Source organism: Psammomys obesus, unplaced genomic scaffold (assembly GCF_907164565.1).
Source record: "Psammomys obesus unplaced genomic scaffold, mPsaObe1.curated_primary_1811, whole genome shotgun sequence".
NCBI classification, from domain to species: domain Eukaryota; kingdom Metazoa; phylum Chordata; class Mammalia; order Rodentia; family Muridae; genus Psammomys; species Psammomys obesus.
In genome coordinates this window covers 37,536,917-37,550,819 of record NW_026596034.1, presented here as the reverse complement: position 1 = coordinate 37,550,819, position 13,903 = coordinate 37,536,917, and the positions used below count along the sequence as shown (strand labels likewise).

General features: G+C 54.2%; 3 protein-coding genes across 3 annotated transcripts in view; 2 read left to right on the top strand and 1 right to left on the bottom strand.

The window, feature by feature from the left end:
• The window catches only part of Galns (galactosamine (N-acetyl)-6-sulfatase), a 34,211-nt gene extending 29,296 nt beyond the window's left edge, over positions 1-4,915 (top strand). The window contains exons 13-14 of the mRNA XM_055620737.1: positions 1,408-1,525; positions 3,301-4,915. Of these exons, the coding sequence (XP_055476712.1) occupies positions 1,408-1,525; positions 3,301-3,387 (205 nt within the window). The 3' untranslated portion in view covers positions 3,388-4,915. The remainder of the gene's footprint in view (positions 1-1,407; positions 1,526-3,300) is intronic.
• Positions 4,916-5,954: 1,039 nt separating this feature from the next.
• On the top strand, positions 5,955-8,144 carry Aprt (adenine phosphoribosyltransferase). The gene is made up of 5 exons (XM_055620738.1): positions 5,955-6,113; positions 6,242-6,348; positions 7,261-7,394; positions 7,565-7,643; positions 7,745-8,144. Exons 1-5 carry the CDS (start codon positions 6,034-6,036, stop codon positions 7,885-7,887), a joined length of 543 nt encoding a protein of 180 aa, XP_055476713.1. The 5' UTR covers positions 5,955-6,033; the 3' UTR covers positions 7,888-8,144.
• Positions 8,145-8,894: 750 nt separating this feature from the next.
• Cdt1 (chromatin licensing and DNA replication factor 1) lies at positions 8,895-13,228 on the bottom strand. Its single transcript, XM_055621321.1, has 9 exons — positions 13,006-13,228; positions 12,373-12,516; positions 12,142-12,293; positions 11,441-11,638; positions 11,199-11,344; positions 10,968-11,068; positions 10,346-10,534; positions 9,920-10,072; positions 8,895-9,834 (listed from the first exon to the last, which is right to left on the bottom strand). The coding sequence occupies exons 1-9, from the start codon at positions 13,219-13,221 to the stop codon at positions 9,472-9,474; spliced, it is 1,662 nt and encodes a 553-aa protein (XP_055477296.1). The 5' UTR covers positions 13,222-13,228; the 3' UTR covers positions 8,895-9,471.
• Positions 13,229-13,903: the final 675 nt, after the last annotated feature.

The window sequence follows — 13,903 nt, the reverse complement described above, 5'->3', positions numbered from 1 at the left end:
ATTTATTTATTTATTTATTTATTTATTTATTTATTTATTTATTTATTATTTTTGGTCTTTTGAGACAGGGTTTCTCTGTGTAGCCTTGGCTGTCCAGGAACTTACTCTGTAGACAAGGCTGGCCGTGAAATCACAGAGATCTACCTGCCTCTGCCTCCCAAGTGCTGGAATTACAGGCATGCACCACTGTGCCTGGCTGAAATATTTGTTTGTTTGTTTGTTTGTTTGTTTGTTTGTTTGTTTGTTTGTTTGAGACAGGGTCTCACTATGTAGCCCTGGCCTGGAACTCACTATGTAGACCAGGCTGGCCTCAGACTCATAAGAGATCTGCCTGCCTCTGCCTCTTGAATGCTGGCTTTAAAGGTGTGAGCTACCTTTAGCATTAACTGTCAGGGAGCCACCAGCCAGTACCCAAGGCTGGGCCATGGCTCCTTCTTCCTCCCCATGCAGTCCAGGGGCAGACTTGTTCCCTGGGATGTGGCAGCCCATGGTTCTCATGTATAGTCCCCTGAGGACTAGGCGACAGCAGACATGATTTCAAATGACAAAAGACTTGGTCCACATAGTCCTTTCAGCTTCATGGTAATACCACAGTTGGTGACAGAACGGAGGTTGGTTATATGTGAACTGTGTAGTACATCCATTAACATGGTTTTTTAGTCAGGCAGTGGTGGCTCACGCCTTTAATCCCAGCACTCGGGAGGAGGCAGAGGCAGGCAAATCTGAGTTCTAGGTATACAGCCTGGTGTACAGAGTAAGTTGCAGGATAGCCAGGGCTACACAGAGAAACCCTATCTCAAAAAAATTAAAAACAACAACAAACATGTCTTCTTAGTGAGAAATGAATCAAAATGCTGCAAGTGTCTGTGCTTTAGGGATATGGTTGCTCTTTTGTCTCCATCTGTACCTGACCCCTTTTCAACATGAGACAGTACTTTCTAAGGAGAAAGCAAGTGTCGTATGTGTACGTGTTTCAAACTAGTACCAACTGCTGTGGCGGTTCCCACAGAGAAGCCCTAGTCCTTAGACCCTCGGTCTCTAACCCATATACCCCTGGCTTCTCACACACAGGTCATACTGGCAGTAGCAGGAGGTCTCCCTGCCTCACATAGCTCAGCTTCCTAGGTCCTCATTTCCCTCCCCTGGCAGAGTCTAACAACAGGAGAGCAGCTCACAGTGCAGACAGCTGTCAGGCAGGCTCGAGGGTTACCAGGTAGGAGCCCATAGCCCACTCTTGACGTCAGACTGCCATCCTTGCTCTTCCACCTCCAGAGACCAACTCAGGCCTCAGGCTTGCCAGGCTAGACCACTCTATGTCCTAGGATGTCTGTGAGACTGCTGAGCTGCCTGCAGGAGCTGACTGGCTCTGGGCACAACAACCTTGTGACCAAGCCTTCTTCTCTCCAGCTTTGCCAGCACCGAATACCAGGATGTCCTCAGCAGGACCACCCAGGTTGTCCAGCAGCACCAGAAGTCCTTGGTTCCTGGACAGCCACAGCTGAATGTGTGTAACCAGGCTGTCATGGTGAGTGGCCCGTGCATGCTGGGGCTTGCCTGTGCTTGGATACTGCTGCCCATGCTACACGTTGGTCTCATCCAGTTTTGAGGATGCCTTGGCTCCCTGTACACACGCAAGCTCAGCCTGGCAAGAAGAAATCATTTTTCTGGGCAGTATGGGAGGGAAATGTAAAACATTCCCACTGACGCTAAGGACCGTTGGAGGGTGAGGAGCCTCGTTCAGGACTGGGTTGGGCACAGCCTCCTCTGAGGGTCCCACTGGGGAACAGCTTCTTCACTGCAGTCACAGACTGCTGTCTGAGTTGCTGGCTGGTTATGGCCAAATTCCTTCCCAGGGGGAGATGTAAACATCTACCCCTCCTCCTAAGGTCCCCATAACCAACAGAGGTACATTCCACCAGAGTTTACTCTGGGGAACCAAAGAACTTATAAGCTTTCTTATAGGACAGTGGGTAAAGAGTTTCAGGCAGGAGATGAGGGAGGGGCCTTTTAAAGCAGCCATGCTAGCAGTTCTATACCCAGCCAGGATGACTCCCTCAGAACTGTGTACACAGAGCTCCCTCCCCCAGTCCTTCCCTTCCTCTATACTCCAGCCCCTCCCCAATGCCCCTATGCTGCCTACAGTTAGGGCGGAATTGTGTACAACTGGGAGGAGTGGCTGAGCACTCAGGTGAGAGTCCTATGATTCTCATGGTCGCCCTCCTTAAGGAAAGTGAGTGGTCAAAGCACCAAGCTGTGCTACCTTTTCTGCAAGCAAGGCCAGCTAAATTCATGAAGATGGCAGCAGTCTGGCTCAGGGGATAGTCCCACAAGTTACTAGTGTTCCCACTATGGTAGGCCAGGGAGTTCCCTCTTAGGACTACCGAGTTTCTAGGGCCTCAGGAGCCTGAGCGTCCTCATGGTAGGCATCGCTGTTCCCATCCAGTCTGCAGCTGCTCTGTAGTCCAGTGAGCAGCCTCACAGGACAGTACAGGTCTTTCCTAAGGAGTGGCTGTGACAGTCGGAGGCCTTTGATTGGGTTCACTTTCTCTACCAGTTAAATAATTAAAAGGCCGGAAAAATCTGGAGTACAGCAGGTAGCAATGAGAAATCTCAAATACCACACAGAATTGGCAGCTGAAGAAAGGCTTAACTGGGGTCGAGGACACACACGTGCAGCAACACCAAGTCTCTGAGAGGTTTTTTCTTCACTCATACAGTGTTTGTCGGTTTGAAGAAAGCTAGGATTGGCCAGAACTGTGTGTAGCATGTCCTGGGCAGGCCTTGACATGCTGAGAGACGAAAGCCTGCAAAGCCTTTGTCTTAAGCTGGCGGGCTTTATCAGGAGGGAGAGGAAGAAGCCTAGCCGGCCATCTTGGAAATTCTCCTCCTGTATCGCCTAGACATGGCTCCTCTCCCTGTCTGTCTACCAGGGAGTCTGTCTAACTCCTGTGCTCTCATTGTGTGGCAGCCTCTTGTTCCTGGTTTCCCCCACTTGGAAGCTGCTGAGATTAGGCAGCTGGGTAAAGTTCTGCCCTGCGGCTTCCCTTACTGGGCCTCACTTTCCTTGCAACTTACTTGCCAGTTCCAGCCCACCTACCTCCTTCTCCGCAGAGCCAGAGCTGCTGCTTGAAGCTGCTGTCCTGGGCCCCATGTTCCTAGGATTCTGGAAGGCATGGAGATAGGGATGTCTCTGCCCTGCAGCCAAGTGGGTGGACGAGGTGGGAGGGCCATATCTTGTTAATTGTGCCCAGACCAGAAAAGCCTGAATAACTGCAGTTCTTCTTAAATTTCACTTTCTAGAATTGGGCACCCCCAGGCTGTGAAAAGTTAGGAAAATGTCTGACACCTCCTGAGTCTGTCCCTGAAAAGTGCTCCTGGCCCCATTAGCCAAGACCAGAATCTCCAGCCAGCCCTGCAAGTGTCTGGAAGACCTTGGCCTTGAGACTGATGGATGAAAGAGACCGGCTGCCCTCTGCCTACCTATCACAGGATGGATGGTCCTGCAATCAGTAAATGGTTCCAGACTGTACATCTGGAGTTCCGACCCTGGAGTCCACTCTCCAGCACTGCAGCCTGTTTCCCCAACTGGCTATTGAAAAAGAAGTAGCTCTCACTACCCCTGCTGGCCTTGACAATGACACAGTGCACCAGCCCCAGGTCTAAAGGGCTGTCTTTGCCTCCTCACTGTTCCTGCATATATTTCAACCTTGGTATTGTAGACAAAGTGAAGATTTCAGCAATGTGCTAAGGACCCACCATCTACCTGCCCATCCGTCCTCATCCCTAGGTTAACTCCCTTGAGCTATCCTCCCTCTTTTCCACTGGCTATAAACAAGAGACCAAGATAGCACATTTTCCAGCCCAAAGTGAGATCTGTTGCTGCCCCAGGGAGAAAGAAAGATGATAACCTAAGTTTCTGGCCTTGGCTTAGCATAGTATGGGGTTGATTCTGCTGTACCTGCCACCTGTCATACACAGGCTACTAGACAGAATCTCCAAGGTCCTTTCCCTGAAGGCTCATGGGAATTGTCCATCATGAACAAGTTTTCCCAACTGTGAAATAATTGTAGTGCCAAAATGGCATTGTAAAGGTTGGAAAATAATAATGAAGAGATTGAGAGACCAAGAATAAAGGAACAGGAAGTATGTTTGCTCTGATATCCTTAGTCCTATTTATTTACTTATTTTGAGACAAGGTTTCTCTGTATAGGCCAGGCTATCCTGGAACTCACTCTGTAGAACAGGCTGGCCCTGAACTCAGAGATCCATCTCCTTCTGCTGGTTTTTAAAACGTGATTATGTTGGGAGACATTGGCATTAAATGTCCATGTACCTGTTGCATGAACTTTCCCTGGGAGACATAAACATCTATACGCCCCAGATGGGATACCAGTGACAGACTAAAGGAACCACTGCCTCCAGTGAATTCATTGCTGCATCACCCAAACTGAAAAGTCTCAAGCCAGCATGGATGACAACTTCCCTATAGATACATACATGGAGCCTCCCTTCCGTTTACTTTCCACCCTGTATATATTGATTGATTAAATAAAATGGAATGAGCTAATGGTGAGACGAAGCTATATTATATGAGTGAAGGTTTATTAGGAGCAGCGTGAGAAGGGAAGGGATAGAGGAAAAGCATGCAGAGAGAAAGGGGAGGAGGAGAGACAGAACAGAGCAAGAGAGGGGGTTGTTGGTATTCAGGCATCAGGCTTCTGGGTTGCTTAGTAACCTATGATGTCATCACGTGTTACCAGCTGCACAGGAGCTATACTTGGACCCCTCTCTCTTGTGCTTTTGCTGTTCCTCTCTCTTGCTTTCTCTCTTTTCTCCGTCCGGGCACCCCTTCCCCTCCCCTTATCATGTCTCTCTCATCTCTCTCCATCTCCATCCAATAAACCTCTTTCATATATCTGTTGTTCACATCATCCTTTCACGGGGGGGGCGGGAGGGGGGAGAGAGGAAAGAGCAAAGGGCAGAAAGGGTGGGAGGAACCAGAATGTCTGGATTATATAGTGAAGGGCCTCCGGGAGAGTGGAAGCCCAGCACCAGGGTAGGGCAGGCCTGCCAGCCCCGGCCTGCAGCAAGTGAGATCTAAAATACATACTCCAGCGCACCTCCAGAGGCCACTTCAGATGGAAGGACTGTAGCAGGCAGGGGGTGGGGGTCGGGGAGGGAATGGTTGGAATGCACGAGGCCCTCCCGCACCCTCTCCTTCGATGGAGCATAGGCCCAATCTAGAGGATCTCTTTTGAGTAATTACAACTGCAGTGAAGATGATAATAACCACTATACTCAGAGGACAGCCTTCCACATCACTGCCTGTTGATCCATGCACTGTTGGGCAGGTAGATCCTATGTCCGTGACAGATCTTCCGGTCCCCCATGCGAGGAGGACACATCCTGCTGCAGGGGCACAGGAGGGCCTGTGGTAGGCATTCCCCACCCAGGTGTGCTATCCTGCTTTTCCTCTCCGCTCTAGGCCGTACACAACGCTCTTGCACCTCTGGACCCTAGACTATCCACCAGCTCCCTTCGAGCTAATTCCGGAAAAGCAGGTGCTGAATCTCAGCCCCTCACAGAGTGCACAGAGGGAAGGAACCCAAGGCGAAACCACACCAGGGGCCTTGAGCAAGACCTGCCCCGGCCCTTCCTGGTCCAGCAGGCTGGCCTCAGGAAAAGCGGGACCGGAAAGGCACGCGGGAGCCAGACCCAAAAAGGTGCGCATCTTTTTTCCACCCATATGTCCTTGAAGCAGGGATGCTTATGTTTAGGCAACTCAAGAAATAATCCCGGGTTTTCAATTTGAAGTAATTTAGGGTTCGAGCAAATACGCTACTTCCTGCCTGAGGCCACGCTTCCACCCAGTCTAGCAGAGGCCCCGCCCCCACGCCCAGCCCCGCCCCCGCCGCCCCTCGTGATAGACCCTCTACCCGCCCACCAAGGACGCCCCGCCCTTGTTCCCGGGACAGGCTTGACCCTAGCCAGTTGACACCTCACCTCCGCCCTTCCTCTCACACGCACGCGGCCATGGCGGAACCTGAGTTGCAGCTGGTGGCGCGGCGCATCCGCAGCTTCCCCGACTTCCCCATCCCGGGCGTGCTGTTCAGGTGCGTCCACGAGCCGCCCAGGCGTTGGCGCTGCGCCCTCAGCCCTCCAGCGCAGGCGCGTGAGCTGTCTCGGGGATCTTGCGGGGCCTCCGCCCAGCCATACCCAAGTCACCATCCTGTGTTCCCAGGGATATCTCGCCCCTCCTGAAAGACCCGGACTCCTTCCGAGCTTCCATCCGCCTCCTGGCCAACCATCTGAAGTCCACGCATGGCGGCAAGATCGACTACATCGCAGGCGAGTGTTCTTGCTAGGCCGTGCCCGTTCCCACTGTCCGGGCCGCCATCCCGTGTTCCCTTTTTCGTGTCACCCACACCCACCCCTCCTTTCTCTGACACTCCTAAGTTCCCTGTTCTTCTCTGCCTTGGTCCCGTATTCACCCCGGATGACTGCGGAGTCTCCCACCCTCTGACCTCTGCTCTCAAAGCCTGTCCCTACTAGAGATGAACTCTGCTCTGTCCATGTGTGCAGGGCCAGCTCTTCCTCTTAGGCCTGGAGCTTGGCTAGCACCCTGGCAGCAGGAATGGGAGGCGCACGTGTGTGCTCTGAGGATAACTTTGAGTCAGGCCCTGGAAACCCAGGTGATGGACATCCTTGCTAGTGGTCGCCTTGGGACAGCAAGGAGCGTGCCTGGGCAGGCCTCAAGCCCGATAGCCTCCGGGGCTGTTTATCTCTCTGTCCCCTTGCACAAGCTCCAGGCTCCATGTGTGAGTTTCTGAAACACGCTAGGGTAGCTGAATGTCCACCAGGAGAGTCCAGAGGGAGGGTGGGCACCCCAGGGTGGCCCTGGCAAATGCTCAGGGGCCAGAGTACTCGTGCCCACTTCACTTCCTGTTGGAACCCCCTGGCCATGCTCCAGAAATGAGGGTATGTATGCATCTTTCCTCTTTAGCACAGGTCTGGAAGTGACCTGGAGTCAAAGGAACCCAAGGTGAAACTACACCAGGGGCCTTGCGCAAGACCTGCGCCGACCCTCCTGGTCCAGAAGGCTGGCCCCTAGACTGGGATGCACCCTGTAGTTGAAATGCTCCTGGGTAGATGCTGCATTTGAGCGGTGGCCAGAGCCATCTCTATTATTGTTCTCTCTACCTCTGGCCTATAGGCTATCACCCAGCTCTACCCAACAACTCTCCTCCCTTACCCTGACAGGCCTAGACTCCAGGGGCTTCCTGTTTGGCCCCTCCCTAGCTCAGGAGCTGGGCCTGGGCTGTGTGCTCATCCGAAAGCGTGGGAAGCTGCCGGGTCCCACTGTGTCGGCCTCTTACGCCCTGGAGTACGGAAAGGTAAGCGAGCTTCGGGTAGAGGAAGCACAGGGTCAGACCACTGCCGAGGATGTTTAGGAGTAAATGTTGGGGCTCAGGCTTGCACCACCAGGAAACATGGGGAGGCCAGCAGTGGAAAGGCAAATGGACACTTGTTAGCTCCTGACTCTCACACTGCTTCCTGTCTTCAGGCTGAGCTGGAAATCCAGAAAGATGCTTTAGAACCCGGGCAGAAAGTGGTCATTGTAGATGACCTCCTGGCCACTGGAGGTAAGAGCCACTCCGCACTTTACAGGTTACGAAGGGCCAGGCCCTGTCCAGATGCTGACTCAGCAAAGAACCTTACCACTTCTCTTCTCCCTTCACACCAGGAACCATGTGTGCCGCCTGTCAGCTGCTGGGCCAGCTCCGGGCCGAGGTGGTGGAGTGTGTGAGCCTGGTGGAGCTGACCTCGCTGAAGGGCAGGGAGAAGCTAGGACCTGTACCGTTCTTCTCTCTCCTGCAGTACGAGTGACTGGGGAGCTGAACGGTTGCCACACCCCTGCTCCCAGCACCAATAGTTGGACCAATAGCCAAAGGGCACCTAAGTGGCCTTTATGAACTACCAGCTGCTCTTCTGTGACTGTGTTCACGTGTTTCTTTGGTCAGCTGATGGCCAGGCCTATGGACCACCTGGGGCCTCGCATCTTCTAGATGTACCAGACCCTGGAATGGGGCACCAGCTGCGCTATGGAGGGCATGACAGCAAAAGCAATAAACAGTTTTGTTACACATGGTGTTTCCTGCCTATTGCATGGGACACATTCCATAGCCTCCAGAATGACATTACAAGGACAGGGGGCTCAGTGTCATTTTGTGGACCTCCCCATAATAGGTAGAAGCTGGCAGGCTCAGCTGTGGATAGAAGGCACAACCCCTAGGAAGCAGGTACTACTTTATTAGTCTCCCTTTGATAGAGATAGCTAACTACATACAAATTTAGTTTAAACAGCATTACTACTTTTCTAGGCCATTCCTTTAGGACTAAAATGAAGTCACTACCTTAAACTGTCTTTTAGTCAGGCATGGTGGCACATGTCTTTAATCCCAGCACTCAGAAGTCAGATAGGTGGTTCGATGAGTTTGAGGCCAGCCTGGTGGTGAATCCAGGATAGCCAAGGCTACGCAGAGAAACCCTGTCTCCAAAAACATTTTGTAGCTGGGTTTGGTGGTGCACACCCCAGCAGGTGGATCTCCAGTTTGGTCTATGTAGTTCTAGGACAGCCAGCGCTACACAGAAAAACTCTTGTCTCAAAAAGAAAAAATCCAATTTTGTTTAAACATCAATAGCAAGTTGCAGGGATGCTGGGAATGACAGAACCAGCCTTGCATGTGCCAAGCAAACACTGTCACTGAGCCACACTTCCAGCAAATTCTTCCTGGACCAAAGCCTGATCTCACTAGTCACGAAAGGAAATACTGCACAACAGCACCATTCAAAGGGGATCCTACAGTGACAGGTTCAGTTTAATCTTGGTGGCATTTTATTTAAATCTTAGATGACTTTACAAAAAGCCAAGACTAACAGTCATATCCAGGGCCATACAGGTATAGAAGGTTAAATTCAAAACAAACCACAAAAATCTTGATCTCAAAACCTATAAAGATAACTTCATTAAATATAAAAGGCCCAATATCACTCAGCCACTCAATTATCATCCTTGGGAAATTTGGCCAGAAGTTCAAGTTCTGTGTGTGTCCTTCGGGCTCTAAGCAAGACAGCAGCTGTCAGGAGCATGGAGGAACAAGGCTAGGCAGGCCCAGGGCTTCCACCTGGACCTTGATCTTGACAGTACCCAGAACTAGCCTTGAGTAGCTTGTGGGATGGACAGCCAACATACCCTGCTCTCCCAGCGTACTTCCCCAACACTCCACAAGTGCTGGGGCTAGGGTACACCAAAGGCTCAGAAGCCAGTTTAACACCAACACCACTTTACAAGATCCATGGGCACAGCAGCTGCCCATACTGGCGGTAGGCCCTTGGGCCTGAGATGTGGAGAGCGAAGCTTAAGTGGGTTGTACTGATGAAAGGAACAGGCAGTCAGGCGATGAGTGCGAGTCACAGACTCTCGGTGTGGACCTGGTGGGCCAGCCTCGCAGTGAGGCCAGCCAGGTCAGTAGCTTTATCCAGCTTGATGTAGGTGTCAGTTCGAATGTGATGCAGGCTGAGCCAGTCTGGCAGCAGCTCGGCCAGGAGCAGCAGGTGCTTCTCCATCTCCCCTGGGCTCAGGGCAGCTTGGCAACTGTCCACCATCCTTGCACAGACCACCTCCATTGTGAGTGCCGGCTTACGCTCGGACACGAAGACACCACGCAGCACGCGGGCCAGCTCTGGCAAGCGCTCTAACCTCTGCAGCCGAAGCTCTTGCTCCGGGCACCGCGTCATCTGTGCTAGCTGCTTCTGGACCTCCTTGGCCCTTATCTGCATGAGGGAGGGTCAGCAGCAAATGGTCACCAAGGGCCTCCTCTCATCACCAAGTCCCCCTAACCTGTTACCCAGGACTTACCCGTGCCAGCAGGGCTTGTGACACACCCTTGAGGGCACTGGAAGTGGCAGCAGGTGGGGTGGCTGGTGGGGTGGCTGGGAGCGCTAGACTAGAGGAGCCAGGGCTAGCAGGCTCCGCTGAGCGCAGGGCCAGGTTACTCAAGGCCTTCTCCATCTGCAGAGGTCACAAAAGGTCACAAACTGCCCCATCCTTGTGAGAGGGAGCCTCACCCAGGAAGTATTGGGAGTCCCCAGCATATGTACACAGCCAACTGTGCGTGTGTCCATTCATGTGTGTGTTGCCAGGGTACAGAGCACACCTGACTTCTCTGTGCCCTCAGCTGATGGAACATCAGGCCAACCCAGAGGCACTCAGCTAGCCCTCTGGGGTTAGGCAGCCATATTCCCTGAGGAGAAAGGAATGAAATTAGAGGCTAAAGAACCTCACCTTGGGTGACATCAAGCTGCGGGCACGGGCCAAAACCTCCTGGGCAGTGGTGAGCTTCTCCAAGACAGGAGGCTGGGGCAAGTCAGCTGGCTCAATATCAGGCACTTCATCCACATTGAAGCGCGGGTGCCAGCGTGTTAGCTGGTCTTCGGGCACGGCCATAGGGGGGTTCAATGAAGCAAGGAAAGCCTGAAGGAAAGGAGGAGAATGTTGGACTGCTCATTTCATTTCCAGCCAGAAAGAAGAACCCCTGGGCAAACAATTTAGCCTTTCTGTGTCCAGGTACACAGTCAAGTATAAAGAAAGGCATGTTCCTAGCACACGAGCATGGCTGACTAAATGACAAGAAAACCCTCACAGGCTCTCAAGTTAATCCCGAGTGTCCAGCTTTTGTGTTCCAGGCTCCCAGGGTCCCCAGCTCCAGCCTACAGTGTAGGTTAGGTGTTGGCAGCAGAATCAACCCTCCTCACACTTAAAGATAACCATAGCCAGGGGTTGGGACAAACCTTTGTATTTGAGGTAAGGACAGCTACTGAAGGGGGAGCAGGGCCATTAGGGCCACTGTCCACTAACAGCAGGGACTGAACCTGCTCAATGGCCTCCACAAACCCCGAGCATTCACCTTGTGATGCTCCTTGACCCGCTGCACCAGGTTCTGCCGGAAGACCTGCCGGCGCTGCAGGAGGCACGTGGCAGTGAGCTGTGTGACACCACCGCCAGTCTCTGTAAGGGGAAACCACGGTGAGCCCGGGGCCCCAGACTGAGACCCAAAAACCAGGCCCAGGACCACACCTCACGCTCACCCACAAAAGCCCGAGACGAGTGAGAACGCCCAGGACCTCCAAGGACTCACCCTGATTCAACAAGGGCTCTATGGTGAGCTGGTAATCAGATCTCTTGACGCCGTCCTTGAAAGTGGGGACGTTGCATTCCTGGCGGAAGCAGTAGGACGTGGGGTACACGGTCTTGATCTGGCCCACGTTGCGCTCCTCAAAGCGCCTACAGAAGGAAGAAAGGGCTGAGTGAGACGGAGCGGGCTGGGCAGCCGGCACCAGACATCAAGAGAACCCAACAGGCTCCCACCGCACCACTCACTTGCGCATCATGTCCTGAACGCCCTGCTTGACTTTAGCAAAGGTGGCCGTCTCGGCGCGGTTGTGAAGCATGCTCACGATGGTGTCCATGCTGCGGAACATCTCGGCCAGCACTTGATACTTGTAGGGGAGGACGAGGCCCGGGGGACCAGGCTGGGCCAGGGCATGGAAGCGCTGGTAGGCAGGGACCTTCTCCACACTGTCAACGGGGCAGCAGTCTCATTAGACTACCAAACGACACGGTGTGACACCACTCACCCCCACACCGCCCAAGAGGGCAGCGCTGCTCTTTGCAACCAGAACCTCAAAACTACCCAGTCGCAGAGTCCGTGCAGATCTGCTGCTGCCTTGAGGCCGGCATCAGGAAGAGACAAGCAGCAGCCTGCTCCACACACCAGCTCTGCCTTACCCTCTGAGGCCTGCAGCCTCAGCTTGGAGAGGCAGACAGACAGGCACAGCACCCACAGCTCCCTATAGTACTCAGAAAGAGGCAGGGCCAGGGGTGATGATGCCCTTTTCAGGTGGTGGACAAGGGCATTGCGCCAGAAAGGAGCACACTGGGGTATTATCTAGGCAATCTGGCTCCAAGCCCCATGGCCACACCAACTGTCTCCCCAGTAGGCCATCCACCCACTCAGGCCCTACAGTTCCTCCTTTCAAAGGCCCATCCTCCCCTGAACCTTGTGGCCCACTAGCACTCACCATGGTTCCTCTGTGGGCACCTTGGCATCTGGGGTACAAGGCTCCACAGCATTCTCCTGGACTCTAGCCCTTAGGGCTCGAGCCTGGGCTCCCAACTTCCGTGCCCGCCTCAGGCAGGACTTGAGCTCTGAGATGGAATCCTCTGAAGGTACCTGGGGACACAGGTGCTTGTCAGTTCTGCCAGCTGTCCACATCCCTGCCCACAGTTCACCCTCAGCCCATTTTCCTTACCTTGTCCCGCTGTTGAGCTGTGGCACAAAGGCCTGGGCCGTCTGAAACACTGGCACTCTTTATTCTCTTGACGGGGGATGGGTGTGCTGGGGGGCCAGGGTCAGCTGGAGAGCTGGGCTCAGCTGGGGCACTGGGGCAGGAGTCCTGGCAATTAAGAAGCCACAGATCAATAAACTGGGTTGAGGAAGAGTACCTGCTCGGTAGGAAGAGCACCGGCCTGCAGAGCTAGAACCAGACTGTCAGTTCACTCGACCCTGAGGGCTGGAGCCAGGCTCTAGGGGGTGCCTGTCAATCGAGATGTTTGATGAAGCAGTTAGGAAAGATCCAGCTGGCCTGCTCCTTGCTGTAGCAGCTTTCAGGCCTAACTCTCCAATGCCTTCCCTCCTTTTCAGGAGCTCCAGCCCAGTGCTTTGCGGAACCCGCCCGCCTGCTGTAGCCTCCCAGTAAGTCTAGGTGGCCTCTCGCTGCACTCCTCTGCAGGGACTGACTCCCCTGGGCAGAGGAAGAGGTGCCCAGGCTGCTCGCGATCCTACTGCTCCCTGCATCTTGGCGCCCAGTTCCCTGCCTGAGCGCCCGATAACCTGGATTTCCTCTCCTAACCAAGGGTCCTTTAGGGTGGCGTGCACGCCTCACCAATCCAGGCAGCCGCAACCTCCGGCGAGCGGGCGGCGAGGGCTGATCGCTCCTGGGTTCGGCGTGGGGACGGGCACGCTTACGGCTGCTGCTCCGGGAGACCTCGGGGGTCACGAGCCCACTGGGACTCGGGGTGAGGCAGGTCGACTTGGCCCGCGGAGCAGTAAGGCCCGGGCGACGGCACGCATAGAAATCGGTAACACGACTCTGCGCCATGGCGCCAAGAAGCTAGTTCCCGCGGATTTCGCGCGGTTTTCGCGGCTTCAGCCGCGCCCCGCCCAGGCCGTACCATTACGCACAGCTCTGGGAGGGGGAAACGTGCATACTCTAGAGCATGCGTGCTAGCATGCACCAAGACACGCATGCGTGTGTGTTCCCCCCCCCCCCCCACACACACACATCGGCGCCACACTTTTGGATTGGGTGACAGTGTTTAGGAGGGAGAAGGGGCAGGAACGAGTTCGACCCCTGAGCACTGGCGCGCAGACGAGCGGCACAGCAATGAGCTATCCGCGTCATTTCCGCGCGCAGCCAGGCCGTGGCGCGTAAGCGTTTCAAAGCCACTTCGCGCGCTGCTTGGATTGTGGCGGCTGGAAGGCCACGGCTTCTGCCCCCGGCAAAGGGCCGATCAGGTGAAGGAGACGCTTTTGCTCCTGTTCCTCATATTTGCAAAATAATAGCCTGGTCTCGAAAGCCAGCAAAGAAGCTGGATCTGAGTCACAAGCCACTGCTGAGAACCTGGTCCCGGGCGCGAGATGACTCTACACAGGATGGCTCAGGCAGCCGAACATGCTCCAAAGGCATCTCATTTCTCTGGCCACATCCGGGCTAAGGCGTGCAGAGGTTGGAGTTGCGCCGTGGCAGGAAGCGGCCTAGAGGCCTGGGAAATCCGGGGAAG

What these genes read in the sequence shown, in the direction of transcription:
- Aprt (XM_055620738.1), top strand. Translation starts at nt 6,034, where the DNA reads ATGGCGGAACCTGAGTTGCAGCTGGTGGCGCGGCGCATCCGCAGCTTC. An exon ending in ATCCCGGGCGTGCTGTTCAG is followed by an intron (nt 6,114 to 6,241) that starts GTGCGTCCACGA and finishes CTGTGTTCCCAG; the next exon opens with GGATATCTCGCCCCTCCTGA. An exon ending in ACGCCCTGGAGTACGGAAAG is followed by an intron (nt 7,395 to 7,564) that starts GTAAGCGAGCTT and finishes TCCTGTCTTCAG; the next exon opens with GCTGAGCTGGAAATCCAGAA.
- Cdt1 (XM_055621321.1), bottom strand. Translation starts at nt 13,221, where the DNA reads ATGGCGCAGAGTCGTGTTACCGATTTCTATGCGTGCCGTCGCCCGGGC. An exon ending in CAGCTCAACAGCGGGACAAG is followed by an intron (nt 12,294 to 12,372) that starts GTAAGGAAAATG and finishes CTGTGTCCCCAG; the next exon opens with GTACCTTCAGAGGATTCCAT. An exon ending in GTTCAGGACATGATGCGCAA is followed by an intron (nt 11,345 to 11,440) that starts GTGAGTGGTGCG and finishes TTCCTTCTGTAG; the next exon opens with GCGCTTTGAGGAGCGCAACG.